Genomic DNA, 16,662 nt, shown 5'->3' with positions numbered 1-16,662 from the left:
GCCTCCTGGGTTCAAGCGATTCTCTTGCATCAGCCTCCTGAGTAGCTGGGATTACAGGCGTGCACCACTATGCCTGGCTAATTTTTGTATTTTTAGTAGAGATGGGGTTTCACCATGTTGGCCAGGCTGGTCTTGAACTCCTAACCTCAAGAGATCCACCCACCTCGGCCTCCCAAAATGTTGGGAGTACAGGTGTGAGCCACCAGACCCAGCCTCTACTGGGTCTTAAGGGTGCCTTAGGGTGAAGATGGGAGGGCAGTCCAATGGGTAAGAACCTATCCCAAGTGGATGCTCAGGGCACAGGTGGCAGCCCCCTCACTGGTTCGTCACAGGAGACACAGGGGCTACTGCTGGAGATGCCACAGTCATGTGGGAGGGGCAGGCTGGTGGGGCACCTGAGGAAGAGGAGCCCGGAAGCCTGGTTCCAGACATGGCTCCAGGGGCCTCCTGGGTGCTGGAAACAGATGAGACACCCTCAGAGAGGATGGTTCCTTCAGTCCATCCCCACTGACCCCCGCCAACCACCCCTCTCCTCTTCTCTTCAGGAACCCTTTTCCTGGCGGGAGGGATGGTAGCTGGGAAGCTTTGCTCTTGTCTGTCATGTGCCCAAGCCAGGCACCGAAACTCAAAAGCCAGGCAGAGAATCTTTTTTTGTCTGCTTCCCATTGTCATATCTTGTCCCTGAGAAACACTCATGGACCAGTCCAGCTTGAAAGGGAGTCAGAGAACAGAAGAAACAACCAGGAACTCCAAAGAAAGGCCAGGGTTTCAAGAACGTTGTGCCACCCCAGTTGACTGCAGGGCAAGTACCTCTTTGGACGGAGGTTTTATGTCTTTGAACTCTTGTTCCTTACAGAGGCTGGGAGTGGTTGGACTCATGGGGTGGGGGTGGTAGAACCTGACCCCTTGTCCTTGGGCCTGTTTTGGGGGTGCTGGGTTGTATAGTGGGAGTGGAGTTGGTGGGGGCTCTGAATCCTCCTCCCACACTCAGTCTAGGGATGGGAGCTGCCTCTCTGTTCCCTCATGGGATGCTAATTATCCTCAACTTGTCTGGGGGAAGAAAGGAAGTAGCTGCAGGGGCTTAGCCAGGAGGAACACCTGCTCCCCTGCTCCACCGCACTCCAGCTCTCCCTCCCTCCCTCCCTCCCTCCTTCCCTCTCTCTCAGATGCACACCAACACTAGGAGTATCCTTATATACGTATGTCCTGCTTCTTGACGGGGAAATTTGACGAGGGACTGGGGTCAGGGTAGGAGTGTCCTCTAGCTGGGGAGGCCCAAGGGGCTGCACAGCTGGGGGTTCTCCTCAGCCTTGTACAATCCACCGCCCCCCCCCCACCCCTGCCCAAGGCACTCACCGGGCCTTGGCCTCCGGGCTCTTTGCCGGTCTGGAAAGTCTGGGATCTGTGAATGGAAAAGCCTGGGTCAGAGCTGGAGTGGGGAGTGGGTGGGAGTTGGGAGCTGTGTCTACAGAGTTTAGAGTTTTCTTGGTCTGAGCCAGGAAAGAGTCTAAATACCCAGCAGTGCTGAGTCCTTGCCTGCCCTATGCGGCATGAACCTTCCTTGGCCCGGCTCTCCTGACCCACGCAGGCTTTGGGAGTCCCTGAGGATTTTCAAAGAGCCTCAAGGCGCTGGGTACAGAGAAAGGTGAGGCCAGGTTGTCATCCTGAGGAGGAACGGGCACACACGGCCAGCAGGGGCCTGATGGTAGATGAGACCAGGGGGACGTGACAAAGCTGCTTCAGTCTGGCCACAGCACTGTGTCGACCTGGACTCTTGAGTCTGTCCTAGTGTCCTGCTTCTGAGAGCCAGCTGAACATCTCAGTGGGGAACAGGACACTCACTCTCGAGGCAGGAGGATCGCTTGAGCCCAGGAGTTCGAGGCTGCAGTGAGCTGTGATCACATCACTGCACTCCAGCCTGGGTGCCAGAGGGAGACCTTGTCTCAAAAAAACAAAAACAACCAAAAAAGGCTCCGTGTGAAGAGGGGAGGGGGATGGGCAGCTGCAGTGTTTCCTCCAAAGTGAAAGTATCCCCTCGGGTTTGGAGGCTGGCCCTCAAGAAGCATGCCCAAAGCTGAGGGCTTCTTGGATGCATTTTATCTCAAAAGTAGACATGAATCTTATATTCCACTATGTGATTCACTTTTATACAAAACCATGTTTGAGTTAACATGAAATATACATACTATATATGTATTTTTTGAGATGGAGTCTCGCTCTGTTGCCCAGGCTGGAGTGCAATGGTGCTATCTCGGCTCACTGCAACCTCTGCCTCCTGGGTTCAAGCAATTCTCCTGCTTCAGCCTCCCAAGTAGCTGGGATTACAGGCACCTACCAACACACCTGGCTAATTTTTGTGTTTTTAGCAGAGGTGGGCTTTTGCCATGTTGGCCAGGCTGGTCTCAAACCACTGACCTCAGGTGATCCACCCGCCTTGGCCTCCCAAAGGGCTGGGATTACAGGCGTGAGCCACTGTGCCTGGCCATATGAAATACTTTTAATGAGTTTTTGCATTGAATCTATGAATAAAATTGATGCTGCAGGATGGGGATCGACAAACATTTTCTGCAAAGGATCAGACAGTATAATAAATATTTTAGACTTTGCAGGCTGTGTGGTCTCTGTGACTACTGCTGTCATAGCCCAAAAGCAGCTTTGAGTATAGCTGTGTTCAATAAAACTTTATTTACAGCCACTGGAATTTGGATTTGGGATTTTTTTTTTTTTTTTGAGACGGAGTCTTGCTCTATTGCCCAGGCTGGAGTGCAGTGGCACGATCTTGGTTTGCTGCAAGCTCTGCCTCCCAGCTTCACGCCATTCTCCTGCCTCAGCCTCCCGAGTAGCTGGGACTACAGGCGCCCACCACCACGCCTGGCTAATCTTTTGTATTTTTAGTAGAGACAGGGTTTCACTGTTAGCCAGGATGGTCTCGATCTCCTGACCTCGTGGTCCGCCCGTCTCGGCCTCCCAAAGTGCTGGGATTACAGGCGTGAGGGGATCATTTTTGTGGTCATGAAATATTTCCTTTTGATTGTCCAATTATTTATAAATGTGAGTCCTGGTTCTTGGCTTGTGGGCCATAGCTCTGACTCTACCCTGGGAAGAAAGTGTGTTGGGCCTATGGCTCCACATGCAAAGCCAAGGCCTGAGCAAGAACACTAGATTTTGGAATCAGATCCATCTCTAAATTCTTGTTCTTCCTCATTAGTTGTGCCACTGAAGGCAGGTGACAACCTACCAGAGCCTGGTCCTCCTGGAGAACATGTTTTGGAATGAGCTCACAGAAGGCCTGCACAGTGGCCTGCAGAGTAGGTATTGACTAAGCAGTGCTGTGGTCACGTGGCTGAGCTTCCCTGGGTAGGAGGAAGGTCATGGCCAGCATATGGGTGGGTAAGATGTGCCTCTTCCCCTCCCTGGTCAGCTCCCCCATCCTTTTCCCCAGGTCATTCTAGCTGAACAGTTGTCCTACCCTCTGCCATCCTTCTTTCCACCTTCCAAGATTGGACACTGCTTCTCATGGGGCTCCTTGGCCCTGGGCTGGTGAGTCCAAGCATTTAGACACTTACTCCCTAGGATAAGCCCCAGCTCAGAGGCCTCCCAACAGCAGCACAGCAGGGATGGGAAGGAAAAACTGAGGCTAACTGCCTCCCCACTGGCCTCAAGGATGGTAGCTGCAGCCCAAGGGCAGCAAGGGCCAGAGTAACCTCTCTCCCCTTGCTCATCATTTGTGCTTAGTGCTATTTTATGAAGCTGCACTCTAGAGGGATGGCCTGCTCCAAGCCTCAGACTAAAGATGCCCATCCTGGCTCCCCTCCTGATCAGTTTACAGTTCTGGGTTTTACTCCTTCTGAGTCCCTGAAGCCCAGTCCTGACATTTTCCAGCTGGATGATTGGGCAAGTTACTTAGCCTCTTTAGGCCTGGGCCTATTTCCTTGTATGTATGAGGACAACCTCATAGGGTTATTGTGGGGATTAAGAATTTGGCCATAACATACATAGAACAAATCCTACTCACAGGAAGTGCCTAGTAAATAGCACACTATTGCTACTAGGTAAGGTTACCAGATAAAATACAGGATGTCTGGTTAAATTTGAGTTCCAGATAAACAATAATTTTTTTTAGGCTGGGGGTGGTGGCTCATGCCTGTAATCCCAGCGCTTTGGGAGGCTGAGGTGGGAGGATTGCTTGAGGCCAGGAGTTTGAGACCAGCTAGGGCAACATATCAAGATCCCATCTCTACAAAAGATAAAAAATTAGCTGGGCATGGTGGCTCATGCTTGTGGTCCCAGTTACTCCAGAGGCTGAGGAGGGGGCATCACTTAAGCCTGGGAGTTTTGAGGTTGCATTTTTTTTTTTAGAGACAGGGTCTGGCTCTGCTGGCCAGGCTGGAGTGTAGTGTTGTGATCACAGCTTCCTGCAGCCTCAACCTCCTGGGCTCAAGCGATCCTCCCACCTCAGCCTCCTGAGTAGCAAGGACAATAGGCACACAACATGCCTGGCTAATTTTTCAAAATATTTTTTGTAGAGATGAGGACTCCCTATGCTGCCCAGGCTCAAACTCCTGGATTCAAGTGATCCTCCCCCCTCAGCCTTCCAAAGTGCTGGAATTACATGGTGGGCCACCGCACCCAGCCAAAAATATTTAAATAAATTTAAAAAGGGAAAATTTTAAAAAGTGCATATACCAAATACTGTATGGGATATACTTACTCTAAAACATGTTTACATGGAATTAAAATTTAACTGGGTGTTAACTTTCCCTCCTAAATCTGGCACTCCTACACTGAGGGGGGCTCCAGAAACCCACAAACCTTCCTGTTCCCCAGCCCCAAAACAGTCCCCACATCCCTCTAGTCCACCCAGCACAACGGGCTCATGCAGAAAAACCTTCTTTCCTGTGGGCAGGACAGAAAGCTGGTTTCCCGCAGTGCTCTGAACCCAATCCCAGATCCACTCTGTACTTGCCTTGGAACAAGCTCTTCCTCGCCCCTTCCTTATCCTACTTTTCCAGTGCGACTGGTAAATTCTCTTGCTGGCTATCCAGAAGGAGTAAAAGACCTATGACTCAAAAGAATCAGCAGTATTAAGAACCTGATTGATTGGGCCAGTGGCTCACGCCTGTCATCCCAGCACTTCGGGAGGCCGAGGCGGGCGGATCACCTGATGTTGGGGATTTGAGACCAGCCTGACCAACATGGAGAAACCCTGTCTCTACTAAAAATACAAAATTAGCCGGGCGTGGTGGTGGGCGCCTGTAATCCCAGCTACTCAGGAGGCTGAGGCAGGAAAATCGCTTGAACCCAGGAGGCAGAGGTTGCAGTGAGCCGAGATTGCACCATTGCACTCCAGCCTGGGCAACAAGAGCGAAACGCCATCTCAAAAAAATAAAAATAAACAAAGACTCTGATCATTTCAATGAACCCCATCAACAGCCCTATTAGTGCAAATTATCATTATCCCCTTTTTACAGATGAGGAAACAGACTTGGAGAAGGGTGTTCCAAGTGACTGTTCCTCCCCTACAACTGGCTCTCATTCTAGTTCTTCCCATTGTCCTCCAAGGCTTGGGCTGAGCCAGAACTCAAACCCCAAGGCCGTCTAGGAGGGACCAACTTGTCACAGCCATGCTCAGACTCCATGTCCAAATCCACCTCATAAAACATCTTCCCAGAAGAAGCCAGCATTGAACTCACCCTTTCCCCTATTCCCTACTTTGTCCCACAGATACCTTGTTGAGTTTGGATTATGAAAGTGGCCACAATGTCCGCCACTAGGCAGCCAAGATCCCAATTACTGGGCTGGGTGAACCCTACTTCTGACCTAAGAAAGAAATCCTGTAAGAGGCAAATGAACAATACTTCTTACAAGAGGCCATTTAAGCAATTTGGTGTAAATGAATCTAGCATCAAGTTTTCCAGAGGGTGTGACACTTATTTGAGTGTTCTGTTTTTCCTGGTGCCAATTTTTCTGAGTGTAATTTCTTCACTCAGTTTTGGTTTCTGAGATAGAGGCCCCAGACTGTTATCGCGAAAGGCAAAATTAGGGTGCCATCTCCCCAGCTGGTGGGACTGCGGGGTCTAGCCCAGCTCTGCTGTTCAGGATTGACAAGATAGCTTTGGCAGTCTCTCTGCTAGTTTTCAGAAGGCAAATTCGATGTTGGCATCCCTCTACCCAGTGCCCAAGATGCTGTGAGGACACATGAGGTCACTAATGGCAAACACACACCAACAGTAGTCCAGTGTGCTGAACCAACTATTCCTATTCTGTCCTTGTACAAGGTAGTATTTCCTGGGACAGCGTTTTAGGTAAAAAATGAAACCAAGACCCTTTACTACTACTTCTGTTTAAGTTGTTATGAGGGCTCCCTATGTCTTAAATAGAGGCCTGTAACACCTAAGGCCTTACTGTAACAATGGCCATCCATGCTTCAGGCCATTCATGCACCCATCTGGTGGTGTTTAGTTGGGAGCCAACAAGATGAGGCTGGGTCAGTCTCTTGCTCAGCCTTCAAAGAGGCTGTGGCACTTTCCTGCCAGCCTCATTGATAACTTCTGACTCACCCTTTTTGGGGTTGAGACACCAGGCTCAGGAGCACAGAGTTCTGAAAAATCTTGAGAATTTCAGCTACCCTGGTGGTCCTGTGTTTTATGAACCTACTCTAACCCACTCAAGTCTAGTTCCCCCATACACTGCAGGTGTGTGATTGAGGTAGGACTCTTGGTATGGAGCTTAAGAAGTGGCGCTAGGGATGTACCAGCTGACAGCATTCAGGCCTCGAGTCTGTGGAGCAGGATGCTGTGCTGCCAACTTTTTTTTTTTTGAGATGGAACCTCACTCTGTCGCCCAGGCTGGAGTGCAGTGGCACGATCTTGGCTCACTGCAATCTCTGCCTCCCAGGTTTAAGTGATTCTCCTGCCTCAGCTTCCCGAGTAGCTGGGATTACAGGTGCCCGCCACCATGCCCAGTTAATTTTTGTATTTTCAGTAGAGATGGGGTTTCACCATGTTGGCCAGGCTGGTCTCAAACTCCTGACCTTAAGTGATCCGCCTACCTCGGCCTCCCAAAGTGCTGCGATCATAGGCGTGAGCCACCTTGCCCACCCCCGACTCCCTTCTAGGGCATGTTTTAACCAGGTGTTCTGGTCAGTCGGTCGAGAGACAGGCCAAGTCAATCCTCATGATGAATATTCAACAAGTCCTCCATAGGGTGCCCAACATGGATCAGACACCTTGGAAAGACAGTGGGCATACCATGCACTCATAAATGCCCCAGGCAGCAAGAGACACCCAAGTGCCACTGAATTCCTCAAATACAAATGTGACTTTTAAACTTTTTTTTTTTGTTTTTAAATCCAGGATCAAGACCACAATTTATTATGTAAGACATGGGGTGAAGAATGATCAAGAAAAGTTATGGCTGTGAGTGACATGGAATTAGATGAAAAGGCTCAAGTTTGCTGAAGAGTTTAAATTTGGCTTTTGCTCTTGGAAACGTCAAAATAATCATAAGAAGCACTTGTGCCTTACAGAGCAAATAATCCACAGAGTGTCATTTTCATTTTGCAAACAGGGTCACAACAGCAGTCAAATAGAAGCCTAAACACCCAGAGAGTTAACATACAGATTCGATAAGGTATAACAAGGGATTGAGCATGCTGGTGGGTTTTTAAGTCAGATCCACATTGAACCCTGTGACCTACTGGAGGTTATAAGTGGAACCCGGGGAAAGCAGCTTTTCCATACAAAACAACAACAACACAACGACAACAAAGAAAACCAGACTCTGCTGGATGTCTGTAATACTCATTTGCAGTAAGGCTTTCAAGATACAGGAATTTTTATAGCATTTGTATTTTAAGGATTTAGGGCAAATACATTTTTTTTTTTTCTACTTGATAAAAAGAAAATTAGTACTTAAAAGGTTCAAAAATATATTGATTGAGTTATTTTTTTTACATAAATAAATTATATTGATTTTTAGGATTTAACAGCTGAAAAAACCCTTTCTGCTTCCACTGGAGGCAAAACTGAACAAAATGTTAGTTAAATAGAGAGAGCAGCATTTCTAAGAAATCTGTGGTCAGCATTATAGACCATCTATGCTACAAGGATGTCATTGAATAGGATTTGTTCAATTATTGGATTCTTCTGTGATTGGTTATAGAATTTCTGGTTTATATCTGATTCATAAAACTGGGACTCCACTTTTTGAAGATACATCTGATTGACTTTTCTCAGTCATGATTTAACAGACTTCTTTGAGATGCTCATTTTAACATTTACATAATTTATAATCCCAAATGTATAAAAGACAATGACAAAAGCATCATAAATAAATAATGCAAAATGAAATAGTTATGTCAAACTTTTGGACCTTCTGATAAATTAGCAAAACTGTAACAGAAAAAGTAAAAAATACAGTAAATTGTGACAACGAAAAGTGAAACTGGTACTAGTAACACTTGCAACATTTCCAAGGGTCCTGCGCAGCCCTGCGCCCCCAGAGTACTGAACCATGAGCTTACTTCAAGTCTTAGAGTGTGAACTACCTGTGAAGAGTGAGACCATTAGAAGGGATGTTAACACGAAGGTGAAAGGACATGGGGAAGTGCTGCTTAGGCAGGTTCTTTCTCAGTTCCTAAACAAGGAGAAGCTGAGGAAGAAGAGAAAATAATGTTGACTTGCAACATAGTTTCGATTAACTGATAATTTGGGATTTGGGTCCAACTGTAAGATATAAACAGAATGGAGAAGTAACTTTTCACAGCTGTATTATAAAGGATGGCACATATCTGACAGCCTCAGACATTCCTGATCAAAGGACCTACTAGCAAGTGTCAAAGTGTTGGGCAACTGTCTTCTTGCAGGCTCCAGAAAGAGCCTCATTGGTGAAGGAAAGCCTGAAGTGAAAATCCATTTAGTCTTGGTGCTCTTTAAACACAGAGAGGCAAATTAATGGCTAGAGAAATCTGTAAGCGAACCAGGTGGGAGCAGAGCGCCAGCTGTGTGTGTGTGAAGCAGCGTGTGGCTCCATGGAGCGCGGGTCCTGGCCCCAGCCCCGTCGCCAGCAATAACTCATGGTGGGTAAAGCTTTCTTGCAGCGAGAGGCACCTTTTCACTGGGGAGAGGGATGTATAGAAAATAATGCCTAGTCAGTCAGTATTTCTTCTTGCTGCAGGTGTCTGAAAAACCATGAAGGGGGAAATTATATTACTACCAGTAAGGTTTTTGTTTATAAAGAAATGAATATATGTATTTTCAACCATTAGTTATATGCTTCTGTCTATACTACTCACTTAGGAATCATGATAAAATAGGGAATTATTTTAACTCAAAAATATGCACCAGCACTTCCTTTTTCTGTGCTTTTTGGTTCCCTGTGACATTCCTCCTGTGCAACCCAGCTCATAGAAAAAGAGCTCCTCTTTGTCTCTGTTCTTCAGCCCTTCAATGGTAAATCCCTAGACAGCTTTCTTTTGCCATTTTTCCTCCTCGAGTGAGTGGGAAACTTGGAAGAGAAGGGGGTGGGCGCGTCACCAAGTACTGTATTAGCTACGATTGCTGGAATGAACGGGATGAACAGAATGTGAATTCTGTGCCTCCTAGACTAGGTAGACAACACTTATCTAATGAAGTGGTGAGACCCTGCAACTATTAACATCTGTTACCATAGTTCTCAGACAGGAAATCAGGTAGGTCATCTTACTTATGGAAACACAGGTTCTTATGGAGGTGAAGTGAGGGAAGTAACAAACCTTTATGGGATAAGAAACTTACAAGTCACAATAATTTCTTAAATGAAAAAAGTTCTAATTGGTGTCGTTGTTGGAGTCTTTGAGTGCCCCCTCCCCAGCCTGTGCCACATGTTCTCTCTCTGCAGGCAAAAGGGCACTGGGTTCGGCACAGTTCTCATCACTGCTGGGCTCCCTTTCGCAGCTGGGAGCAGGCTCTGGGTGGGAGTTGGGGTTGTCCCCCTTTGTCTTCTTCTTCTTCCTCTTTTGGCTCTCCAGGCCTACTATTTCCGAGTGTCTGGCCTGCTGCATGGCTGGCAGAGCCATGCCCATACCAGGGGAGAGGAACATGGACGGGTAAATGAGTCCAGGAGATACTCCGGGGATGAGAAATGGGTTAAAAGCCACAGGACTACTAGTAGTTATTGCAGGTTCAGACTGATCAGAAAATGGACCTGGACCAGGCTTGTCCTCAGCTAAAGTGTCTGTTTTCACATCATGGCTACTCGGCTTGTCTCCCGCAGTCTTTTCAGTCACTGCCGTACCACTTTTCGTTGTGCTTGACAGAGACACCGGAGCAGTGGAAGTGCAGGTGGTTGCCATGGGTGGACTGAGGAGTCCCCCAACACCAAACATCTGGGGCACAGCAGTCATGCCCGGCAGCATCATGGGCAGCATGCTCAGGGTACTTTTGACCTCTTCACCCGTTGGCATCGTGGCAAAGCCAGCTGGAAACCCCACCAGCCCGGTGAGGGGGATGCCTGGCATATTTCTCATGTTCTGAAGTCCTACCAGGTCCATCCCAGCAATCAGTCCATTCATGAACAGCGGCCCCATTCCAGAGGGAGAGTCTGCCACAATGGAAGGAGCCTTCAGGAGCTCGCTCCGAGGCCGCCTCCCCCTCCTGCGGGGGCCCGTATCTCGAAGAACAGGCTCCCCCAGGGTGTGATTGAACTTGTTTTCTGGAAGAAACCCCTGGAAAAAACAAAGAAACACAAAATGCTGAGGCAACAGGATGGCAGGTGGTCAGCTGAGGGTGATGACCAGGGCTCTGCACTGGCCTGGCCTGTCTCCAGCTGCACGAAGGGTTCCCAGGAAAAGGAGCACCTCCTGCCTACTTGTGCAGCTCTCCGGCCTGACTGTACCTGACAGGCTTCTCCCTCAGCAGCTGAGAGAATTTTGTGGCATGGGCACAACTAGGGCACCTGTCACTGCCCAGTGGTAATTCTAACATGTTGACTGGCAAAAGTGGCATCCAGCCTGTGAGAAGCTGGCAGAAGAGAGTGGGGAGCTGGAGAAAGCACTAAAAGTGCCCTGGTTCTCGGTGAGACTATTGTGGCTGAGACCCCTTCACCAGATCCCAACGCTTGCCTTCCTCTTGACACAGGTTATTTACTGAAGCAACAAAGAATATGTAAGACAGGGTTTTGAAGGCAGACAGACCCGAATTTAAATCCTGATGGCAACCTCTTAGCTGTGGGACTCAAGACATGTCAGTTAGCCTCTGAGTTTAAGTAAAAAAGGACAATGGCAGCTATCTTTTGGGTCTCTGAAAGTGATGTGTTTAATACGTTACCTGATCCATAGGAAGCAGTGCTTGCTAATGGCACATTATTTATTGTGTGTATGCCCCACCCCTCTCTGAATACAATGGGATGTGTACATGTTTGTTGAAGAAATGAAGGACTTCTTGAACATTGTTGGGGAAACTGCCACCAAAATAAGTCATGTTCTCCCTAAGGGAGACCATCTATTTTTTCTCTATTTGGAGGTTCGCTCTCCAATTTTCTTCATTAGCAGAGAGCTCTGCAGTAAAGCACTTCTGCTCCATGTGGACCACACTGTGACAGGACCAGGGCCCTCAACACGGGTGATCTGGCACCTGCACTGGACATTCCCATAACCCATCAGGACGGCTGAGCTGCACAGAATCACAGGGGAGGGCAGATCGCTTCAGCAGCATCAGCAAGCGGGAGGCAGCACGTGGAGAGGGAGGCGCAGGCTGCAGCCCCACACCCTTCTTCTTGAGAGTGGAGCTCAGGAGCTCTGCAGGGCAGAGAGGATGCAGCCAGGAACCTGGTCCCTGGAGTGTAAACAAACCACTGCAATTACAATGGATCTTTCTCTGAATTTATAATCCCTAGAGAGTGACAGAATTTCTTCCCCACAGATGGGGAGCGATTTCTTTCAGGACTTACTGCCGCAGGCCCTGCGCCCCTGGAGAACTGCATGCCTTTCTCTCTTCTGATTGCCCTCCACACCTCACTGCTATCAGCTAGTTTATTAAGTAGTACATGCCCATGGTATTAAAAAAGGTGAACTGTACTTATACAGTGAGCAGTCTCAGAGTTTCCTCACACAGAGGAGGTGTACAGTGTGAGGACAAAGCCCTCCCCTGCGGGCACCCTCCCTGACTGCCTGGGCACCTTCTTCTTACGGTTCCTGCTACAAAGTCAGAGCTGTTTTACCCCCTTCCCTTTGATTACAGCAATGGTGAAGCAAAATGTTCACAGTAGCCTCAATGGAATCCAGCCTCAACTGGATTCCACTGAGGTCAATGATCACCATCAAGGCCGGAATGTGGAGCCTATGGAGCAGCAAGAGGCGGGAGAGCTCAACAGTGAGGGGTGAGGCCTCTGGGCTGCCGAGGCGACTCCTCGGGCTGCACCTGCGGCCTTTTCAGGATTCTCCTTTGGAATACCTTCCCTTCCACTAGAATCTGCCGAGTCGGGGGTGGTGATGTGACAAGCAGCAGCTGAGGCTCCATCAGCCCACAGCCTCCTTGTCTGTGGGAAATCAGAGGCAGGGATCTGGCTGTACCTCTCAATGGGGCACACTCTTGGGGCGAGAAAGGAGGTGCGGGTCTCACCAAGAGACACCAGAATGACCGAAAAAACCCCACAGAACATAGAGAAAGAAGCCAGGGAAGCTGAGGATATCTCTGGGCTGAGACCTGCCACCAGGCCTGAGGGAAGTTAAGAAATCTATTTACAATCTGCCTAAGGGCACCAACTTTTAACTTTAATTTGGCAGCCCTGGCATTTCCCATTTTTTTCACTGCCTCTCTTCTCCATAAACTATGAAAGAAGCAAATCCTTGGAAGACCCACCAGATTTTTATTTAAGGGGCAGCTGTAACCTTAGTTGGTGGCACTGGTTTCAGGTTCTCATGGGCTGTAAGGACACATGTGTGTGGGGGGCCCCAAATGAGCAGCAGTTGGACTGTGTTGGCTCCCATGGCAGTGGGCACTCAGCAGCGAGGGGAACGGCTGTCGGAGGCAGCAGGGAAGGCAGTGGTGATAAGAGGATGAGCAGCAGAAGAGTGCGAGACGCCATGAGGAAGCACTGATCATGTGTCAGGCACTGTACGGAGGGCTCCAGCAGCGTCTCAACGAATCAGTGAATCAGCCCTGTGGAGTCAGTACTATCATCATGCCTGCTTTACAGAGAATTTACAGATTCATAGGTATGTGAAAACGTGCATATCTGAATGTTTCTGAGTCCCCAGAAATATTTTTTGAACTCCTACACCTGTCCTTCAGTTTCCCAAGAATATATATATATATATACCCCAGTTCATCACAGACAAAAAAGCTTTATGATGGCAACTTTAAGAAAATTCTTCTCAAAAAGCCTTGGTTTGCATCACAGGGCTGGAAGAAATCCCTGAAACTGTTATATTTAGTCCCCTTCGTTTTCACAAGTGGGGGTGGGGGTGGGGGTGGGCAGGGTACAGTTGGTCAGGGACATAGCAGGTGAGAACACAGGCCCCGTGGTTCCCAGCCCAGGCCTCTTTCCACAGCACACCACACCCTCTCTTCTTCCCAGCACGACCTGCCACTTGCAATCTGCTAGGCTGGCAACTGCCCCTCTGGCTCTAGGGAGGATCACTGGGGAAGCAATTCCTGGCTGGTTCCTATTTCTAAAGAGAGACAGTAGGACTTGATGGATCGGGGCCAGGCTTAAAGGGTAATTTCTCACCAGTCTGTCTTGAGCTCATCAGTGCAAATCGCCTCATTCTGGGCCAGCCACTCTGTCTACACAGCAGTCTCAGGCCCTTGCTGGCATGGCACCACAGCCCAGGGTGCTTCAGCCAGGGTAACCACAACTTGACCATATACCTTTCTGAGCCCTCTTCCTGCAGCCTACCCACAACCGAGAGGCAGAGAAAGATGCTGGGGAGTATCCTTCTTTTACATCCACAAATGTGCCCTCCAAACTCTCCAGCGAGAGGGGGCATATTCCATCTCAGAAGTCTTTCTGTTAGGAAGAAAACAAGCCCAGCACTAGATGAATGGTGCCTCCTTCTTCTTTTCAAGGAATCTGCTACAAATCAGGTCTTCTTTAACATGCTTTGAGACCCTCCTCAGGGTATCTAGCACCAGGCTATGCCCCAAAGGACCTTGGGCCACCTTGGCCCTGGCCCAGTAAGTGCAAATAGCAATCTCAGGATATGGGATGTCAAAAGCATCCTTTCCCTGCCCTTGCTGAGAACCATGGGTGTAGAGAGAATGGTGGGTCCTTTCAGAAATGAGAACTTGCTTAGAAGGCACAAGCTGATCTTTCTTTCCCTCTAGATGTGGAGAGTAGCAGCAGAAAGGCCCCAAGGATAAAGAGAACGGTCTTCATTTGCAGCAAAACAAGAGTGCTGGCAAAGGAAGTCAGCTTTAACCACGTCCTGTGGAGGAGTCACCCCAGCCACTAGCTGCTGCCCACCCCAGTCAGGTGCCCCTCCCAGCAGCGCGGTGACCACACACAGCGGCCAGGCGGGCTTTGGCAGCTCTCCCTCCTGGTAATTATACCCTGGGAGCAAACCTGCTTCCCCTTCCAGGAAAGGCCTGCGGAGGGGGCAAAGAGAACAAGGAAAAGGAGCTTCCTTATGTTCAAGCACACTGGAGGCAAATCTGCTTTCTATCTAATTTGCACAGGCATCCAGCCCAAGAACATCCTCATCAATGCATGGTAGCATTATTCCAACTCTAAAACTTAACTCTGGGTGGAGTTAAAAGAAGGTGGTGACCGGAGCTTCCTTTCTCCTCCGAAGGTTAGTACATTCATCCAACAAATACGTGCTGGGTGAAAAGAGACCTAACAATGAAATGCGATGTGTGGCTCTTCATTTAAAAATCCTAAAACCAAACCAGAACACAACAGAAACCAGCTCTAAAGACATTTTTAGGATAACTGGTGGAATATGAATATAGACTAGATAACAGGTATTATTAATATGCACATGTAATAATAGCAATAATTATGCAGGAAAACGTTCTTTATGAGATGCATGCTAAAGTATTTAGCATGTGTGATATGTCATGTCTGCAACTTACTGTCAAATGGCCCAGCAAAACCCCAAAACTATACACATATAGGTAAAACCAATATATACATATGTAACTTACATATATAAACTATATTAAGTATATGTGTGTGTATACATATATTTAATGAGTAACCACTAGGTACTGGGCATTAAAAATTGAATCCCACAACCTTCCGTGCAGTCTGTGCTATAATTCTGTGGACACCACCCATCCAAACCACAGTGCATGTGGCAGAAGGGCCATGTGAGCTCGAACCAAGGGAGGAGGAATTCCTTGAGAGATTTAAATCTATTTCTAAAAAGAGGAGTAGGGTTTCTGCTATAAACGTGTGTGTCCCTTTAGATTCCTATGTTGAAATCCTGTGCCCCAAGGTGATGGTAATAGGACGCAGGGGGTTTAGGGTGGTGATTAGGTCACAGGGGCTGAGCCTTCATGAACGGAAGTGGTGACCTTATGAGAGCTGGCTGTCCCTTCCTCCACGAGAGGGCAGCTGTAACCACGTCCTGTGGAGGAGTCACCCCAGCCACCAGCTGGTATTTCTAAAGAGAGACAGTAGGACTTGATGGATGAGAAGTGATGGTGAGAAGACATCTGTCTGGATGATGTGGTATGGGGCCTCACCAGACACCCAATCTGCCAGTGCCTTGACCTGTCAGTACCTTGACTTTGGATATTTGGGTCTCCAGAACTGTGAGGAATAAATTTCTGTTGCTCATAAGCCCCCCAGTATTGTTATGGTAGCCTGAATAGACTAAGTATCCATGGCAAAGAAAAAGAGTACAGTGCACCCTAGAAGGCCCTGTTCCGAGAGGAGCTGCAGGAGACACACGGGTGCCCCTGTTGGGAAGGCTGAGCTGCCTGAGGTCTTGTTCTTGCCTTACTGCAGGAAAAGGGCCTCCGAGGCAGGGAGTGTGTTTATTTAACAAAGGAGGTTAACACATCTCTGGGAAGAGGCTGGCTTGCAAGAACAGCTTAGAGATGGGTTTTCTGGCAAAGGGTCAGCATCTGTAGGGAGGGATGAACATTAGTTTCCAAGGAACATGAGGGAAACTGTTAGACATGGAGAAAGAAACAAGCAAGCCAAGGGGGAACTACGTGGCTCTTCCTGACACATCTCTAAAGCAAGAGCTCGGAGACTACAACAAAGCAAGAACTGGAGGTCTTCCCTTGACGGCGTATCTGAGACACCGTGCGCTGAGACAAAAGGAGAAGGTGGGAGGCAGTGTGAAGGGGCGAGGAAAGACAGAGGGAACACAAACAAAGGTGAACCAACTCATACTGCTGCGGGTGAAAGAAAGTGGGGGAGAGAATCCTAAGAAAAGGGTGGAAGGGACATTTTCTGAGACTAAAGCAAGAGGGGAAAAAAAGAGTAGCTTCTGCAACGTGACAAACTGTCTAGGGTCCGAGTCCCCCCCCAAAGGGGCTGTGGTAGCAGATGGAGATGAGCAATGGCCACTGGGGGGGCTACTAGACCAGCGGTAATCCAGGTGACAAACTCTGGAACAAGTTCCCTGAGAACATTAAATGCCAACCTCTTTCTGCACCAGGAGGCAATGACTAGGGTGGGCGGTCTTTTGGAGCTATAAAAAGAAATCACATTCAAGCAATCCCA

General features: G+C 48.5%; 1 protein-coding gene and 1 long non-coding RNA gene across 2 annotated transcripts in view; one reads left to right on the top strand and one right to left on the bottom strand.

Moving 5' to 3' along the window:
- Positions 1 to 718: 718 nt before the first annotated feature.
- LOC105502486 lies at positions 719 to 9,851 on the top strand. The gene is made up of 3 exons (XR_001000348.1): positions 719 to 824; positions 3,443 to 3,540; positions 7,356 to 9,851. It is a non-coding gene; the product is annotated as an uncharacterized LOC105502486 (long non-coding RNA).
- Positions 7,785 to 16,662, bottom strand: part of CHD6 (chromodomain helicase DNA binding protein 6) — a 219,429-nt gene continuing 210,551 nt past the window's right edge. The window contains exon 37 of the mRNA XM_011929036.1: positions 7,785 to 10,705. Within this exon, the coding sequence (XP_011784426.1) occupies positions 9,809 to 10,705 (897 nt within the window). The 3' untranslated portion in view covers positions 7,785 to 9,808. The remainder of the gene's footprint in view (positions 10,706 to 16,662) is intronic.

Source organism: Colobus angolensis, unplaced genomic scaffold, assembly GCF_000951035.1.
Source record: "Colobus angolensis palliatus isolate OR3802 unplaced genomic scaffold, Cang.pa_1.0 Scaffold8, whole genome shotgun sequence".
NCBI classification, from domain to species: domain Eukaryota; kingdom Metazoa; phylum Chordata; class Mammalia; order Primates; family Cercopithecidae; genus Colobus; species Colobus angolensis.
Note: the sequence above shows the minus strand (reverse complement) of the source record. Positions and strands in the feature narration are given on the sequence as shown.